Below are 18,844 nucleotides of genomic sequence, written 5' to 3'. Positions count from 1 at the left end.
AAGGAGTTTGGTGGGCTTTCTCCTAAGGCAATGAAAAACCTTTTTAGGTTGTAAAACAGAAGTGACTTGCATCATTTGTGATTTAGATCTTGGAATTTGTGATTTTTATTTTTTTTATTTTTTATTTTTTTTAAACTTTTTTTTTTTTTTTATTTGTCAGAGAGCGAGCGAGAGCGAGCATAGGCAGACAGAGTGGAAGGCAGAGTCAGAGGGAGAAGCAGGCTCCCCGCAGAGTAAGGAGCCGGATGTGGGACTCGATCCCAGGACGCTGGGATCATGACCTGAGCCGAAGGCAGCTGCTTAACCAACTGAGCCACCCAGGCGTCCCAATGTGATTTTTATTTTTTAATTATTTTTCGTTTTTGTTTTTTAATATTTTATTTATTTGTGGGTGAGTAAGAGAAAGAGCACAAGCAGGGGGAGCAGCAGGCAGAGGGAGAAGCAGACTCCCTGCTGAGCAAGGAGCCCAGTGTGGGGTTCTATCCCAGGATCCTGGGTTCATGAACTGAGTGATGGCAGAGGCTTAATTGACTGAGCCTCCCATGCATCCTCAATTTGTGGTTTCTAGAAAGGTTATTCCAGAGAGCCTGGGTGGCTCAGTTGGTTGAGTGACTGCCTTTGGCTTGGGTCATGATCTCAGGGTCCTGGGATTGAGCCCCATATTGGGCTCCCTCTGCTCTGCACGGAGCTTGCTTTGCCTTCGCCTTCTGCCTCCCGCCTCCCCACTGCTCGTGCTTTCTGTCAAATAAAGTATTTAAAAAAAAAGTTATTCCAACTTCTGTTTGCAAAAAAGCAGGGAGACCAGTTCGGAAGCTGCTACCATGATCCCAGTGATGGTGGCTTGTATTAGAGTCATGGGATGAGAGAAGAGGAGACTGATTTAAGACTTGGCTACTAATTATTATTATTTTTTTAAAGATTTTATTTATTTGACAGACAGAGATCACAAGTAGGCAGAGGCAGGCAGAGAGAGAGAGGAGGAAGCAGGCTCCCCGCAGAGCAGAGAGCCCGATGTGGGGCTCGATCCCAGGACCCTGAGATCATGACCTGAGCCGAAGGCAGCGGCTTAACCCACTGAGCCACCCAGGTGCCCCTTGGCTACTAATTAGATATGGGTAGAAGCTGAGGAGGATAAGATGGCCAGGTTTCTGGCTCAGGCAACCGGACGGATGGAGCTGCCAGTTACAGGGAGTAAGACTGGAGGAGAAATAGGTTGAGAGAAATTGATAGGGTCCGTTTGGGATAGGTTGAGTTTGCTCCTTCTGATGTCCAGTAGGTGGTTGGATATTCATACATATCTGAAATCCTGATAGGTGGGCTGGTGATAACACTTTTGGGAATCATCAGTGTAGAGATGGTCATTGAAGTCAGCAGATGACATGATCTTGGGACAGGTTGTAGCAAGAGAGAAGGAAAGAGCTTAGGATAGCATTCTCAGGAATGCCAAGATTGAGGGAGAAATACTCTGCAAAAAGGAGAAGAAGCATCTAGAGACATAAGGGGGAAGTGGGATACGGTGAGTAGGAGAGAGCAATTTGAGGAGGAGCTGGTAGCCAGCAGTGTGCAGTCTAAGAGGCCAAGCTAGGTGTGGAGGGTATTGGCTTGGATTTATCAACAGGTCACTGTGACCCTGGAGAGGGAAATTTCAGGGCAGTGAGGGTAGTAGAGTCAGATTCCAGAGAGATTGTTCATTTATCCAGTGAAATCTGAGTGTCTGCTATGTGCCTACCTCTGAGCTAGGCCCTCGGGATCCGAGGATGATGGTTCCCCAGTCTGTTCTCACATAGCTCCCTGTGGCTGGATTAAACTGTTACATGAAGCATTCTATGGCGGTGTGGCTAGTGTGGGGATGTGGGAGCCCAGAGCAGGGGCAGTGTGCTCAAGGGTGGTGGGTTTATGCTCAAAAGTAGCCTTTGTGGAGGAATTGTTAGGATAAGGCATGGAATGTCATTTGGAATTGGCAAGCAGGAGGTCTTTAGTTGGAGTGGTGGAGTGGCTGTTAGTCGAGAGAAGGGGAGAGAATCTAGAGGTACCATCCAGAAGGCTGAATCTGAAGACAGGAAGGGTGGTTGTTAGGGGGAGGGATCAAGGTTGAGGGAGGAATTTATGGGAAAGACTTAAGTCTGCCTTAGGTGGGTTTGGGGGTATATTTCTGGAAAAGTTGGATGAAATATCCTTAACAAGAAGGTCTGGCCCGTGGTTGGAATGCTTGGGTGCCCTGAGTCAGCATTTCTCTCCCTTGTCCAGTGTAGAGGTTCCCCTCGTCAGGAGGGGAACAGCAGTGTGTGGTGGTGAAGAGGGTGGCATCAGGCCAGATTTATTAGTCTCAGGTTCCTCATCTGTAGAACTGGGTCTCTGTCTCATACAGGCGTGATTCACATTTTTGCCATACTTGCCCCCTTTTCTATTCAAACGGTGGCCCTTTCAAGCAGATGGAGTTTCTGCTCCTTTCATGGTGGCTCACTGTCCTTTTCTAGATATAGTCTTCCTTTTCAACAGCTGATGAACTCCAGCCCTGGATAGGCTAGTGTTGCTACTAGACCTTGAAGTCATTTACTGATTATTGCTTAAGTAAGTTTTTTTCTACGCGTGGCTGACTTCACTCATTGCTGATTTCATTGTCAGGGGAATCACGTGCTGTCCTCTCTGCCAGGAATTTGTCCTCTCCTCTGTCCTCCCCCAGCCCTAGCGCCTGCCTCTGTGTGCTCAGTCCAGGTAACACAGTGGTCCTGGTACCCACCTGCACCTGCTTCACTGCCCCAGACTGGATGTGGTGCCACACACGGACTTTTAGAGCACCCAGTTCTTACCCATATTCACTTTTCTGTGAAGGCTGGGGACTGGGCCTGTACAGGCCCTGGAGCACAGCCGATGCTCAGTGCTTGCTGGCTGGCCCCACAAATGAATGAATGAATGATTGGGAGTTCTGAAGGAACCTTGCTGTCCTGGTTGCCGTTGGGGTGCCTGGGTGGCTCAGTTGGGTAAGGGTCTGCTTTCAGCTCAGGTCTTGATCCCAGGGTCCTGGGATGGAGAGCCCCACTTTGGGCTCCCTGCTCTTCAGGCAGTCTGCTGCTCCCTCTCCCTCTGCCTACTGACCTCTCTCTTTGTGCTCTCTATCTCAGATAAATAAAATCTTAAAAGTTTACTTTTCCTAACCAGAGAGGTATGTGGATGGACCCTCTTGAAGCCAGTTATTCTGGAATCTCAGGGTTCTTTGAGGATTGGTCCAGTTTCTGCAGCCAGAAGGCCCAACACCCCAGGGAGATGTCATCTCACATTCTTGCATGCAAATGGGGAGGCACATAGTGTTCTGGAATGTATACAGGCTGTGAGGCGGTGATGGGCTGAGCGGCCTCCATTTTCTCTATCATAAGATAAAGACAGTCGGCCTGCTCTGTGCGATTAAGTTAGATGATATGGGTGAGAATGTAAATGACCTAACATTTTATTGTCAGTCACAAATGGTCTCTCCTGCTGCAAATTTTTCAGTCACGTGCATCTTATTAATTCAGTCACAGGTGTCTTGATAATTTCCGGATACTTTCTACATTGTCTTTGGATGACCTAGGAGCTGTTTTAGTTTTACAGAGATCAGAAAGGAGGGCTGAGACCCTTCTTCCTCTTTGCGGGTGAGACAGAACTTTTTCTCTTGGTGGAGGTGGGGCTGGGTGTCCAGAAGTCTGGCTCCGGCTTCCCTTTTCACTAATGGGACATTTTTCATCCTGGGTTCTCACGGGCAGTCTGTCCATGCTCTACCCATCAGCCAGCTCTACCCATTTTCAGGCTCCTGTGAACAGAGCGCTGGTCTTTAGGGATCAGGCAGAATCTTCACATCCCTGACGCTTGACCCTAGTGGCTCCATCACGTCCCTGATGCTTGACCCTAGTGGCTTGCATGGAGCAGGTCCTTTGACAAATGGCCGCTGGATGGATGAACAGGAGATAGGCCTCCAGCTACAGCTTGGCCGAGAAGGGCATTGCGTGCTTTGGGCTCTTGGGGGGCTTTTGGCTGACGGCTGGGGCGACTGTGGGAGCAGGGCACAGGGGAGGGCAGATGGCTCCTCCTGAGTCTCCCAGAGCTGCCTGTGGGCTATAGAGGACTTCAGATCTCAGCGTGTTTGTCTGAGAGCTTTGGCCATGGGTCCCCGTGCAGCTCCTTCTGATAACAGATGACTGACTTCATGTACTTGGGGCTAAAGAAGTGGAACAGCCAGGTGCTGGGCCCCCAACTGATTTTTGCCCTTTGAACTTTCTCCTTGGAAGCTGATTACTTTCCCAGAGGAGTTTTCTCAAGAGCCACTTTAGGTTGGAGGTGAGGAAGCTTACATTTCATGTCCCATATTCACAGCAACAGACAGGCTGCGGTCAGAGCCTAGGGTTCTTTGTTACGGGGTCGGTGTAAACTTTGGCACAACCTCAGCAGCGGTGAGAGGGTAGAACTCTGTTGGTCTGATTCCCAAGGCTCTTCAGGGGTTTACTCTTGGTCTCCTTTTTCTGTTTTCTTTCTCTCTGCCTCAGAAGAGACTGAGGGGATAACCTAAAGGGGACTGGGGAAGGAGTTAGTAGGGACATTGGGTCCCCACCCTGGCTGTACATTGGAATCACCTCAGAATTTAGAAAAATGCTAATGGCCCCTTCCCCTCCCACCTGTTTCCCCAACCAAGTAAATCCAAACTGCTGATTAGAAGAATGGGAATTGGGGATGCCTGGGTGTCTCGATCAGTTAAGTGTCTGCTCAGATCATGATCCTGAGGTCCTGGGATCAAGTCCTGTGTTGGGGCTGTCTGCTCAGCAGGGAACCTCCTTCTCTCTCTCCCTCTGCTGTGCCCTATGTTCATGCTCTCCCCCTCCCCCCGCTCTGACAAATAAATCTTAAAAAAAAAAAAAGGGGGGGGGAATTGGCTTGGAGAATGAGAATTGGGGGAAAGTTGTTGCTAAGAACTGATGGGGGCCTTGGAAAGAAAGGTTCTCAGTTGGCACTGTCCTTTAGAATTATGTGGGGATTGGGGAGCTTCAGGAACGTGCTCATGCCTGGGCTCTACCCCAGAGTCGCTGACTTCTTTGTCCAGGGTAGGCCGGAGCCCTGGACTTCATTAGTTTGTCAAGTGATGCCACTGTGCAGCCTGGATAGAGGGGCTCTGAGTTAAGTGAAGGGCTGGGGCTTGTTCTGCTCAAGGTGGTTCTGTAGGTGATGATTTCACTTAGTGAGTGCCTTTACCTAGCACATCCAAAGCAGGTAGGTCATCAGACTCCTCCAGGAAACCCTGTCTCAGGTCTCCTGCATCAGAACTGCTGGGTTGGAGCCCTGAAGCTGTAGCATTCCCCGGGTGATTCTGACGCTCACTCAGGCTTGGGGTCCTGTTTCTGAGGACCTGAACTGTACCTGGCTGAGCAAACCAAGAAGGAGCTGATGGACAAGGGCTAGCCAGCTTTGAGAAGGGAGCAAATAGTGTGGCTTAATAGAAGGGCCTCCTGGTGCAGACTGCCTGCTCCCTCCTTCAGAGTGGTGCAGAGCTACGGCTGGCGACCGACATGCTGGCTGAGTTCCAGGAGGCAGAGAAGGATGCCTCTGGTCTGGTGACCCATAGGGTTTATGCTTGGCTTGTCTTCTTGCCACATGCTTTCACCCATGACGTCTGAGTGAGCAGAATGGTTCTGTAGCCTGAAAAGTAAAAGAATTTGAGGACCTTCTGCTGTCTGAGACCTATAATAGCACCTAGGAAGGGTGGGAGAAACAATACATCAAGGAAGCCAGGAAGAAAAAAATGTGTGTGTGTGTTTAAGAGTTTATTTATTTGACAGAGAGAGAGAGAGAGAGATAGTGAGAGAGGGAATACAAGCAGGGGGAATGGGAGAGGGAGAAGCAGGCCTCCCAGTGAGCAGGGAACCTGATGCGGGTCCTGATCCAGGACTCTGGAATTAGGACCTGAGCAGAAGGTAAGAGCTTAACGATCGAGCCACCGAGGCACCCCAAGAAAAATGGTTTTTAAGGTGTAGAGAGTATCCTAACCCAGCATGAGATAGCACAGACAGACATACAGTAGAGAAAGGGAGGAGAGACTTGAAGTTTGTAGGGTTAGGCCACAGACCGGAAGCGTTTTCATAGAGCTTACATGTGGTTGTTCTAAGGAAATGACAGTGATAGAACATTCTAGAGACATCTGGGTATAGCAGGCCTGAGCAAACCAGTTAGGAGGTTCGGCAGCTCCCCAAAGGCCGTGACTCTGGATTATATGTAGACCAGCCTAATGCAGAGACACGCGGTTTTCCCTGGAGCAACATACCACAAAGCTTGCTTGAGTTAGTTAAGCCCACTGATGGCTATCCTCTTGCTGTCCTTTGGGTTGAATGATGTCACCAGTCAGGAGATACCTGAGGTATGTCTCTGGTAACTTTGAAGTTCAAGATAGAGTACTGAGTGGAAGGTAGCATCTTCATGTCTGTCCATAGAAGGATGGGTATATGAAAGCAAAAAGAGAACCTAGAACAGAGTCCCCGACCATGAATGCTAAGATAGCAGAAGGCTAACTCTGGCAAGGGATAGAGCAGATTTCATGGAGACTGGGGGAGAGATGTTTAATACAGGTTTCACCTGAAATTTTAGAGGAAAGGATAAAAATGCACAGATGAAAGTATAAATCTGGGTATTCTGGAGGCTGTGAGGAATTATAGGGAAGAATAAAGGTGGAAAAGTTGCTGAGTAATGCGTTTGGAAAATCAGGGTAGAAGATTGGGAATGATGGTTTTGGACTCCTATTCTGTAAACATTAAATAAGGCCTATAAACATTTGCTTTTTGCTTTTCTTTGCAAGGAGGAAAGAATTTCCTATGTGATGAGAATAGGACCGGGAAAGCATATAAACCTTGTTGAGAAATGGCGGGTTTCCTAGAAAAGCTGAGACTGATGCGGTGTGTCAGAGAGAGCTTTGCTTGTATCAGGATCTGCTGTAGAATGAGATGACGCTTGCTCCCTCTGGGCAAGGTCGAGTTTTGATTCTTTGGATTGCAGTGAGAGGGAAATTTCAGTACTCCCCAAGACACAGAGACCTGTCAAAGGATTTTACTTCCCTGTTTTTTCATTCTGACAAATGCAGTGAACAGTCCCATCCTGTGCTGCCCTGGGCTCTCTGCCTGCAGATGGGTTTCTTCTTACAGCCAAATAGAAGTCTTTCTTCTCTCCCCCTGGGCCTCACAATTATGTGGCCCATCTCTCAGGGAACAAAGACACTAGCCTCTGTTAATCTGTCCGCTTACCTGGGGAAGAATTATTACATTGTGCTGTCAGAGACTCTCAGATTCCCCTTGGGGAATTTTCCTTGAAGGTCTCCTATAGCAGTAGTGCATGGAAATAAATCCCCATCCTACGGGAAGAAGCATGGTGGAGAGAACAAGAGGATAAAAGCAAAAAGAAGTAGGAACGATGTGATTGTAGGTAAAAACTGCCCACCATCGGATCAGAGGGAGGAGAAATAGTTTGCTTTCCTAAAAATCACGACAAAATTTGTGCTAAAGGGAAAATAAGGCAGTGATGGAAGTCTCAACTCCTTGAGCATTTTTTGCTAAAATCTTTTTCATTCCATTAGAAGCAGTACCTCTATAATAAAAAAAAAAGTTTATTATAAAACAGTTCAAACATACAAAAATAGAGTGAATAATGTGATGAACTCCCAGGGTTTAAGCACCAGCACGAATGATTAATCACTCTTGTTTTATCTATACTCCCATTAGATTATTTAAAGCAAATCCAAGACATTATACAATTTAACCTGTAAAGGCTTCAGTATGAGTCGCTAAAGGATAAGGATGTTGCTATTGTTTTAGTATTATTAATTTAACATAACCAGGGGAAATGTGGGATTCTTGTGTGAAAGTGACTCTGCGTACCCAGAGTTTGTACCTTCCAGAAGAAGAAATCGTGTATTTCCTCAGAAATACACTCTAAATTTGGGCAGAGATTGCAGAAAAGTTCAGGGAAAACAATTTATAATTTCGTAGCTAGGGACTCAAAAAAAAAAAAAAAAAAAAAAGACCAGTAGCTTCTCTGAATGAAATTTTCATCTATTTTATCAGAATTCTCTTATTTAGGAAGAGGAGAACCATGTGAACAAACTGGTAACTGAAGCTTTTTGATAAACTTAGATTTTTAGAAACGAGATCCATAAGCGATGGTGAGAGGTGGTATGAGGAGGACTAAATGCAGGAGTGACCCAGAGCTGTGAGAACACCCGAAGGTCGGTGCCCAGCCTCAGCCTAGATCTGTAGAACCGACTGCAGGGGATAAAAAGCTCTAGAAGCAACAAACAGAGTGAGAACAGCAAGGGCAGTTAGTTCTCGAATAACAGATGGTGGAGAGAAAGGAGAAGGCCATAGTCCCAGTTTCCCTATCGTTACATAGCAGAAAGATTGCTAACCTAGTAAAGAGTCAGTAAAAAACAGATCCAGGCCAACAAAAAAATGAAGACCAGGAGAACTGAGGAGATAGTGATAAAGCATGGCATTGCTTGAAGTGTTCCTAACTATCCACTTGCAGACAAATGGAAAGAATTTATAACTAGCTCAAGCATTCTCCCATGAGGCCTCTCCCTGATCTTAAAGAGCAGAAGGGTGTGAAAAGAAAGCTGTTGAGTGAGGTATTAACTAATTTTCCTATTGCTGCTGTAACAAATTTTGACCAATTTGGTTACGTAAAGCAAACAAATTTAGGGGCACCTGGGTGGCTCAGTCAGTTAAGTGGTTTTCGCTGGGGTCAGGATCTCATGGGTCTGTTTTTTTTTTTTTTAGATTTTATTTATTTATTAGAGAGATCACAAGAAGGCAGAGAGGGTGGGGTGGAAGCAGGCCCCCCGCTGAGCAGAGCGCCTGATGCAGCCAGGGCTGGATCCCAGGACCCTGAGATCATGACCTGAGCCAAAGGCAGAGGCTTAACCCACTGAGCTACCCAGCCGCCCCGGATCTCATGAGTCTTGAGGTGAAGTCCTGCATCAGGCTCCATGTTCAGTGGGGAGTTTGCTTGAAGATTCTCTCCCTCTGTCCCTCCCCGAGTTCCCATGTGTGCATCTACTTACTTTCTCTCTAAAATAAATAAATCTAAAAAACACACAAGTTTATTATCTTACCTGTAGCAGTCTGAAATGGGTCTCATTGGGCTAAAATCAACGTATCAGCAGTGTCATGCTACTTTCTGGGTTCTCTAGGGAAGAATCCATTTTCTTGCCTTTTCTAGCTTCTAGAGGAGGTCCATATTCCTTGGCTCTTGGTCCCCTTTCATCTTCAAAGCTAGCAGTGGCTAGTCAGGTCTTTCTCACATTGTATCACGGTGACACCAACCCTTCTGTGTTCCAGGGCCATTATTGTGCCCACAAAAATGATAATCCAGCTTTCTGAGGAAGAGGTGGATTCTGAGCATTCTTTTTTTTTTTTTTTTAAAGATTTTATTTATTTGACAGAGAGATCACAAGTAGGCAGAGCAGCAGGCTCCCCGATTCTCAGCATTGTGCACTGAATAATTTGAAGTTGATTCCAGTCTAAATTCTAGGCTCATCTGTTAAACCTGGTTAGCAGTGTGTGAGGAAAAGAAAGGAAGATCTCTAGTCACCTTATGGATTCACTAGTAATAAACCATGCTAAGCTAACCTCATTTTTGGTTCAATTTTGGCCTCATTTTGGCTTAACTTTAATTTTTTATTCAAGTATAATATAAAAGGAACAGTGCATGTGTCCTAAGTGTACAGGTTATACATTTTCACAAATTCACATACCTGTGACCATCATCCACATCAAAAAGCCAGCCCCCCGAGCCCCTCTTGTGTTCTCTCAGTCACTCCCTCTTGTCCCCCATGCACACACAAAGGGGAAATGCTATCCTTCTTAGTAGCATGGATTTGTGTTGGCCATTCTTAAGTGAGTGGATATACAGGATATGCATTTTTTTGTGTGCCTGACTTTTTCACTTAATATGTTTGTGAAGTTCATATTTTTATAGTTGTAGATATTTCAGTATTTAGTATTCCACTGTATTTAGCCGCTCTACTCTTGATTGGCATTTGAGTTGTTTCTAATGATTATTTTTGCAGTTATTATTTTTTAGAGATTTTATTTATTTATTTGACTGAGAGAGACACAGTGATAAAGGGAACAGAGGCAGGGGGAGTGGGAGAGGGACAAATAGTCCTCCTGCTGAGCAGGGAGCCCAATGCGGGCCAATCCCAGGACTCTGGGATCCTGACCTGAGCCGAAGCAGAAGCTTAATGACTGAGACACCCAGGCGCCCCTCAATAATTTTTTTTAACTAAACTCTACACCCAACACGGGGCTCGAACTTAGGACCCTGAGATGAAGAATCATACGCTCTCGGGTTCTTGACTGGCTCAGCTGGTAGGGCATGTGACTCTTGGTCTCAGGTCCTGAGTTTGAGCCCCATGTTGGGTGTAGAGATTATATTTAAAAAAATAAAAAAAATCACATGCTCTATGGAACTGTGGTTATTTCTAAAAAGCGATGAACATTCTAGTGTAAATATGTGCTATTTCATTTGGATCATTGGATATGTCATTAGAATGCAAGAGCAGAGATGCATACGGATTTTAGAAAATCTCCTGGCAAATTATCATATTCTTTTTTTAATTTATTTTTTATTTTATTTTGTTTTTAAAGATTTTATTTATTTATTTGACAGAGAGACATATATTTATTTGACAGAGAAAGAGAAAGTACAAGGCCCGGGGGAGGGAACAGTAGGGAGAAGGAGAGGCAGGCTCATGCTGAGCAGAGAGCCTGACATGGGTCTCTATCCCAGGACCCTGGGATCATAACCTAAGCAGAAGGCAGATGCTTAACCGACTGAACTATCCAGGTGCCCCTCTCATGATACTCTGGTTGAAGAGGTAGAAAAAGGTGGACTAGATAAGAGTAGTTTGATGGATTCTTGGTCGATGTAGAATAATGACAGCATAGGGGAAGGTCTATAGTCATGACTACAGGGTTCTGCCTATCTAGTCAACATTTTTTTTTTTAAGATTTTATTTATTTATTTGACAGATCACAAGTAGGTAGAGAGGCAGGCAGAGAGAGAGGAAGGGAAGCAGGCTCCCTGCTGAGCAGAGTCCAGGACCCTGAGATCATGATCTGAGCCGAAGGCAGAGGCTTTAACTCACTGAGCCACCCAGGCACCCCTCTAGTCAACATTTTTGTCAATGACTTCAGGGAAGACTCAGAGAATGTGCTAATCAAATTTGCAGATTTCACAAAATTGAAGGCTTTTGACATGCCTGATAAAATTAAGGGGGAAAATCCATTTTTAGTAGTTGGAAATGATCTCTAAAAATTTCAGAGGAAAGTTGCTAGGAATAAATGTTAACATCTCATATTTGGGATTAAAAAAATTACTTTTAGGGCATCTGGGTGGCTCAGTTTAAGTGCCTGCCTTTGGCTTGGGTCATGATCCCTGAGTCCTGGGATTGAAGCCCACATAGGGCGCCTTGCTCAGCGGGCAGTCTGCTTCTTCCCCTGCCACTCATCCTGCTCATGCTCTCTCTCTCTCAAATAAATAAAACTTTTTTTTTTTTTTTAAGATTTTATTTATTTGTCAGACAGACAGTGAGAGTGCATGAGTCAGAGGTGGAGGGAGAAGCAGGCTTCCTGCTCAAGAGCCTGATGCAGGGGAACTTGATCCTAGAACGCTGGGATCATGACCTGAGTCACCCAGGCTTCCCTCAAATAAATAATTTTTTAAAAACATAAATAAAATCTTTTTAAAAAATCACTATTATAGGCCCCAAAAGGGGGATAGGGAAATGCTCATCAGTTTGAGGTGGGATTGTAGTTGACAGTGAATTCAAACTGAGACCCCTTAGTCTGCAGAAGTGTCTGGAGTGTTCTCTGTCAGTCTCCTGTTTCAGGGACATCCTGACAAAGTGAAGTGAATGCAGAGGGGAGAACCTCGGTGGTGAGCAGCCTGGAAGCCACATTTGCACAGTGGAGGCTGAAGAAACTGGGTTTTTAGTCTGAAAGGGGGAAGCCTCCAGGGGGACAGGATGTTAATCTTTGATAAGAAGGGCCATTATGTGGATGCAGAGTTAGCCAAATTCTGTGTGGTTCCGGAGGCGGGGTCTAGGACTACTGGATAGAAGTGGTGAGGAAAAGGTTTTTGGCTTTATGGAAGGAAGAGCTGTTGATCTCTTTAAAAAATGGATGAGTTGTCTCATAAAGTACTGAGGTTTTATAGTCCCTGGGAATTTGAAGCAGAAATACGCTGAATAGTGGCCTAAGCTTTATGTGTTCCATTCTCTGTATATAAAACTAACAGTGCTAGAAGAAAACAAAACATCCCCAAAACTAACAGTGTTGGGAGAACTGTGGGGTTAATGTTCTTTTTCAGGGACTGTTTAGTGTGGCATCTAAATCAGATCTGGGCATCCGATCCCGAGTGGGCCTGCGTGCTTTGTTCTGTTCTGGATCAACCTATGTGGGTGCTTTCCTGGCTTTTGAGTTCTGCAGCCATTGCTGGGCCTTAGAGCTATAGGACTAGCCTGCTTGCCCCTCCAGGAGAGCCCATGACCATTTAGGAGCATCTCCCCGCCCCCTCCCTTTTTAAAAAGATTTTATTTATTTGAGGCGCCTGGTGGCTCAGTGGGTTAAAGCCTCTGCCTTCGGCTCAGGTCATGATCTCAGGGTCCTGGGATCAAGCCCCACATCGGGCTCTCTGGCAGTCTCTCTGCCTATGCGTGATCTCTGTCCAAAAAAAAAAAAAAAAAAGAGGATTTTTATTTTATTTACTTGGAGAGCAAGCAAGAGAGCATGAGCTGGGGGAGGGGCCAAAGGAGAGGAAGAAACAGACTCCCCACTGAGCAGGGAGCCTGGTGCCAGATCCCAGGATCCTGGGATCACGACCTGAGCCTAACGTGGGTCCAAGTGACTGGGCACTGAGCATCTCTCTTGTTTAAAATAAAGATTTATCTATTTAAAAGAGAGAGAATGTATGCATGAGAGTATTAGAGGGCCAAGGGTCAGAGGGAGAAGCAGATTCTCTGCTCAGTGGGGAACCCAACCCGTACTTACTTGATTCTGGGACTCAGTCCTGGGACTCCAGGATCATGACTGAGCCACCCAGGGGCCCAGAGCATCTCTTTAGAGGATTGTGAGAGTGGCTCCTTCAAAGCCTCTTCCTCCAAAGCAGGTCAAAACAGGAATGGAACTGCACGTGAGTCAAGGGTCCAAGGTGATTTCAGGCCATCTTCTTGTGGACTTGGCCCAGTGTTGGGTGGAGATGGAATTACACCCTAGAGGTAGGAGGGTAGGGCATTTCTGTCCTTGAAGCTGACTTGCAGTTGCCTCCTTATTACTCTAAGGCTATGGTCCCCCCCCTTCCCCTGCCTCTGAAACAGGAGGTTGGGCCTCACTGTAGGAACAGTACACTAGGCTGGGCTTTGGGGTCTCCGATGAGCTGTGTCAGCTGTGGGTGATGCAAAGAGCCCAGTCAGCGGTGCTGCCTGGCATACCCATACCCTGCCCCCATAGCCAAGAGGCCCCAAGGAAGCTGGGTGCTGGAGAAGGTGAGAGCCAGCTTTCTTCAGGCAGTTCCTCTGCTCCTGGTTTCTTTCCAGAGGAAAGGTCAGGCAGGAAGATGGGTCAGTGGCTGAGAAATAAGGCTCAGGTACTGGGGAGGGTGAAAAACCGGCAGGTCAAAGGAGGGGTGTGAAATGGATGGATACAGAATTTACATAGAGAAGTGGTAGGGATGAAAATGGCAATAGTCCATTGTTTTCATTGCAGAATTTGTTGTAGTAAAGGGTGATGAGTTGTCTGTTTGCTGCCCACAGGCCTTGGCAAAGCTGAGAGCAGCTCCCTGTGGCACATGGCTGTAGACTGAGCCAGAACTCGGCCTGTCCCGGCTTGGTGTTGTGACTGTGGGTCCCTGAGGGCTAACCATCTACCTCAACAAGGTGATCCCTTCCCTTGTGAATAGTGCAGCATCAGGTGCCCCTGGTGGTGGGTTTTTGTTTGTTTGTTTGTTTGTTTTTCCCTTCAGTAAGCTCTGGACCCAATGGGCCTTGAACTCAGATCAAGATCAAGAGTTGCGTGGTCTACTGACTGAGCCAGCCAGGTGCCTCCCCCTTTTTGTCCCTGGTCTGTCTGTCTTTTTAAAAATTTTTAAAAAAGATTTTTTATTTATTTCAGAGAGAGAGAGAGAGAGAGTGCAAGTGAGCAATCCTGAGCAAGGGGAGATGGAGAAGCAGGCTCCCTGCTGAGCGAGAAGCCCAAGGTGAGGCCTGATCCCAAGATCCGAAGATCATGACCAAGCCAAAGGTTAAGGGAAGGCAGATGCTTGACTGACTAAGCCAGGCAGGTGCCCCTGTCCCTGGTTTCTAATCAGAAACCTGGGCTGGGGGCCACCTGCACCTGCGTGGCTCAGTTATTAGTGTCTGCTAAGCGTCTGCCTTCAGCTGGGGTCATGATCCCAGAGTCTTGGAATGGAGCCCCGAATCGGACTCCCTGGCCCCAATGGGGACCTGCTTCTTCCTCTCCCACTCCCCCTGCTTGTGTTCCCTCTCTCAATTTCTCTGTCAATTAAATAAATAAATAAAATTTTAGAAAAGAAAGAACGAAAGAAAGAAAAACCTGGGCCAGGACCTGTTTGTAAGGCAGCAGCAGAGCCCAAGGGTGAGGCGTAGGGGCTACACAATGGAGAGAAGTTGCAGGAGGGCTGATGGCTGGCTGGAAACAGAAGTCCAGTGGTGATTAAAGGATGGGTGATTGACTGCGGAGGATTAACAGGTCTGAAAGATTAGTGGAGGGTGAGACACAGACACTTCTGTCACTTTGTGGGGTGCTAGTGGAGACTGTGCGCTTGTCCTTAATTATTAACTTAGCATTGAGGAATTATGGGTGAAGTCTTGCCCAACCCTGTGATACTGTTTGGTTGTTTATTGTCTTGTTTATTAGGTAGAAAGGCAAGTGTTTGTGTAGGACTAGGATGCCCTTTCTAGGGAAGAGGAAAAAAGAGCTTGGTCAGCCAGGAGACAGGAGGGGTGCAAAGGAGGGAGAGGGAGAGACAGAAGACGATCCAGCTGTTCCTTGGGGTTGGTCTTTCCTGCTTCTCAGGATGAAGATGCTTCCGGGCCAGTGTAGTAAGGCCAGGACACAAGAAAACAGGAGGATTAGGGACAATGAAGGACATGCCTCTGCCAGAACTGAGACAGGGAGGAGGCTTCCTGTGAAGCATGCAAGCCCAACACCAGACCCCCCTTTCTCTACTGGGAAAGAAGGCAGGCTGATGCTGACCTTGCCCTTGGAGCTCTTACAAGGACTGGCAAGCCTTCCACCTCAAGCTCCTGTGGCTGAGCTGGGAAGGCAGGGGCAGTGAGGTGATTGGCTTCCACAGTGGAGGTGGGCTGCAGGGTCCTGCCCACTTCAGATGCTGGTGTAGGATCCAGAACATTCAGTGGGCTCTCAGAATCCTTTCTTTTCACTTTCTTCCCAGCCACATCCTGGGACTACGGGGCAACCTAACAGCAAATGTGGGCATGTGGGCTTCCTTTCTTGAATTTTTTCTTCAGTAGTGGATTGAAACTTTTTTGGGGGAAATGGATTTTCCCGAGATTCTGACAAAGGCTATGGACCTTTTTCTTTCTTTCTTTTTTTTTTAAGATTTTATTTATTTATTTTACAGAGAGAAATCACAAGTAGATGGAGAGGCAGGCAGAGAGAGAGAGAGAGAGAGAGAGAGAGAGAGAGAAGCAGGCTCCCTGCTGAGCAGAGAGCCCGATGCGGGGCTCGATCCCAGGACCCTGAGATCATGACCTGAGCCGAAGGCAGCAGCTTAACCCACTGAGCCACCCAGGCGCCCTGTATGGACCTTTTTCTTAGAAAAAAATGCATATTCTTTGGACATGTGTACTTAACTATTTACAAGGAATTTCAGGCATTGTGGAAGCCCTAGGTTAAGCACCCTGGCTCTAAGGGTGATCTTTGAATTTTCCCAGAGCTTGTAGGGGTAAAATTATTGCCTCTACCCCAGGGTAGGACTTAGGGAATGTTTGTGGCTCATTCTTTTGCATTGTCCATCAGGAAAAATGCCATTCCCACTCTATAGGAACCTTGGCTCCAAGGATCTTTCCAAGTACAAAAACAAGTGGCTGTGCTGGCAGGCGGAGCAGGAAGTCTGGCCCCCATTCTAATCCTTGGCCACACGTCCTGACCTGCTGGCCCAGCACTGGATAAGTCACAACAGGAATCGCCAAGGTTAACAATACCACAGATTGCTGAGTCCTGGAGGCTCTATCAGGAGGTAAAGGGGTGCAAAGCTGGGAGGACAGTGACTTTTCAAAGCCATAGCCAAAAAACATCACTAATCCTGTATGGCTGCCAGTCACCTCCCACTGCTGGGAGCACTGTTGTGTGTAAGCAAATCCAGTTACTTTGTTTCCTCCTGATTAAGTGCTGAGGGTAGGTGTGGTGCTGCCTACACCTCAGCGGGGCCTTTGAATGCTAATGCTGAGGACCTGCTGGGCAGAGGTTTCAAATAGCTCAGGTCTTTGGCCAACGGGTCTGTTTTGATGACTGCTTCTGGAAGTAATGCTTGGGGGTCCTAGGCTCTCTGGGTGGTAGGGTCATTCACCGATCAGAATTCTTATTTTTTCAGGTCTCTTAACCTTCATTAACTGTGCCTATGTCAAGTGGGGAACGCTGGTACAAGACATCTTCACTTATGCTAAAGTGTTGGCACTGATCGCCGTCATCATCGCAGGCATTGTTAGACTTGGCCAGGGTAAGCTGGAATAGCCGTGAACTCTTGTGCATTTTCTTTGCGTCCTACTTCTTTAAATGCCTTTTGTGCATTCTCATTTGCTAGGTGACATGATTTACATTTTATAGAGGAGGAGACTGAGGCTGCAGAATTAAGTATCTTGCCCAAGTCCCTAACTCCTGGTACGTCAGTGGGGATTTGTACACAGGCTGACCTCAAACCTGTCTTCTCTGCATGCTCCCAGAGGCTGATCTTGGCAAAAGGGCTGATCGTCATGCCCTGGGAGTTGGCTTTAGCCGACTGTCTAGCCCAGTGCTGTAGCTATGTTTGGTTTACCCTTGGAAGTTCTGCAAGGGCAGAAATGAACTCCTTGTACCCACCCCCCTCCAATTTCCAGGCAGGAACACTAGTGTGCCCCGCTAGTCTGTTGCCCTGGGCATAATAAGTGCTGTCCTTCTTCCATCCCGTACCAGCTGTTTGTAGTGTTAGAAAGCGGGTAAGAATGGGGCAGCTTACAGGGCAGGACAGAACCACATCACTTCTGTTCTATAGGCCTTCTGCTCTGTAATGGTTCCTTACCCTAGCAAGCTGCCCCAGTCTTTCCTGGCAGGATCCCCATGCGGTCTCTGGTTCCGTTTTAACAGTGTCCTTGCTGTGGAAGGGGTTCTAAGCCCCTCACTTGCGGTGAGCACCACGTTCTTCTCCTTTTCCGGATCACTTTGAAGCTGGGGGTAGGCCGCTAATCCTTCTGCCTTTGCATGTTCTCTGGATTCTAGGAGCCTCGACTCACTTTGAGAATTCTTTTGAGGGTTCATCATTTGCAATGGGTGATATTGCCCTGGCACTGTACTCGGCTCTGTTCTCTTACTCGGGCTGGGACACGCTCAACTATGTCACTGAAGAGATCAAGAATCCTGAGAGGTAGGTATCTCCCCATCAGTTTTCCATGGCTGTAAGGATAGCTATCATTTACTGAGATAGCTCACCATAGCCACCGAGACAGATTTTACCAGCTGCACTTGAATAGATGCGGGCCTAAAGGCCAGAGAGATAGCTTGTCAGGGGTAACCGCAGGCCTTTTCCCATCTGTCACTTCATTCTTCCAGTAAGTACAGCAGGTTGTATCTGTTCATGTGTGCTTTCTCTTAAGCGTTTTCCTTAATATTCACCTATCCTTATTCCCACATAATTTTAGGTCACAGATGCCCCCAAACTTCCCTGTTTTCTTTTCGAGCCCTTCCTGGTTTCTCAAATTTGTACTGACGTAGTGGTATGATGTCAGCACTTAACAGCATTATTTCAGCCTTGTTATTCTAAATTATTCCACAGTTATTCAGAATGACAAGAGCACTGGACAGGGAGTCAAAGGGTCTGGAGCCTGTCTTTCCACTGATTTGAGTCCCCTGCCAAGGCTGCCAGCTTCCTGATCTGTAAATTGAGGGGGTTGAATGATGTGATCTCCAGAGCCCTTCCTGGCTCTCAGATTCAATGATTCTTGGAACTAAGATGTTCCAAGAGTGGAGTGGAGTTTCTGTAAATTTTTAAGTCAAAACAATAAACTCCTCTTGGTCCACAGCCAGTGTTGCAATCCCGGGAGCAGAAGAGAGAAGTAGGACTGAGGCCCTGGGTCAGTGGTGGTGCTTCCACCTACTGGACAGAAGCTAAATGACTTGACTATGCCCCCTCCCCCGCACTGTGAAGAATGTTTATGAAAGTCATAGCTTTATTGCTTTAGAGGACCTTGTCTTTGTGACTTTCTCCTAGCCACTGGTTAGGATAGCCCCCAAGGTTCTCGGACTGAGTAAGGGGATGGAGTGAACCCAGTTCCCAAGTTGCTTATTTAGATACACACATTGTTCTGGTCATTGAGGACCTTACTCTCTGGATTTCACAATTTGCGTCCCTAATTTCCTCTTATATTTCTCAACCTTAAGACATATTTCCCAATGTTGGCAATCTTGTAAAGGGAATTCTAACACCAAGAGGCTTGGGATGTTAAAAAAACAACAACCCCCATTGGCCACCTCCCCACCCCCAACGTCTTCTGTGCTATTACACAGTGACATTGTTTTTTACTAATTCTTTTTCTGCTGGTTAGCCT

General features: G+C 46.8%; 1 protein-coding gene across 5 annotated transcripts in view; it reads left to right on the top strand.

Annotated features, from left to right (window-relative positions):
* Positions 1-18,844, top strand: part of SLC7A7 (solute carrier family 7 member 7) — a 97,497-nt gene that overhangs the window by 74,521 nt on the left and 4,132 nt on the right. For all 5 annotated transcript variants that reach the window (XM_013057655.2, XM_013057657.2, XM_045067920.1 and 2 more), the window contains 2 exons: positions 16,639-16,764; positions 17,520-17,664. In XM_013057655.2, the coding sequence (XP_012913109.1) occupies positions 16,639-16,764; positions 17,520-17,664 (271 nt within the window). The remainder of the gene's footprint in view (positions 1-16,638; positions 16,765-17,519; positions 17,665-18,844) is intronic.

Source organism: Mustela putorius, unplaced genomic scaffold (assembly GCF_011764305.1).
Source record: "Mustela putorius furo isolate JIRA1106 unplaced genomic scaffold, ASM1176430v1.1 tig00003898_pilon_pilon_pilon, whole genome shotgun sequence".
In the NCBI taxonomy this organism is placed as follows: Eukaryota; Metazoa; Chordata; class Mammalia; order Carnivora; family Mustelidae; genus Mustela; species Mustela putorius.
Note: the sequence above shows the minus strand (reverse complement) of the source record. Positions and strands in the feature narration are given on the sequence as shown.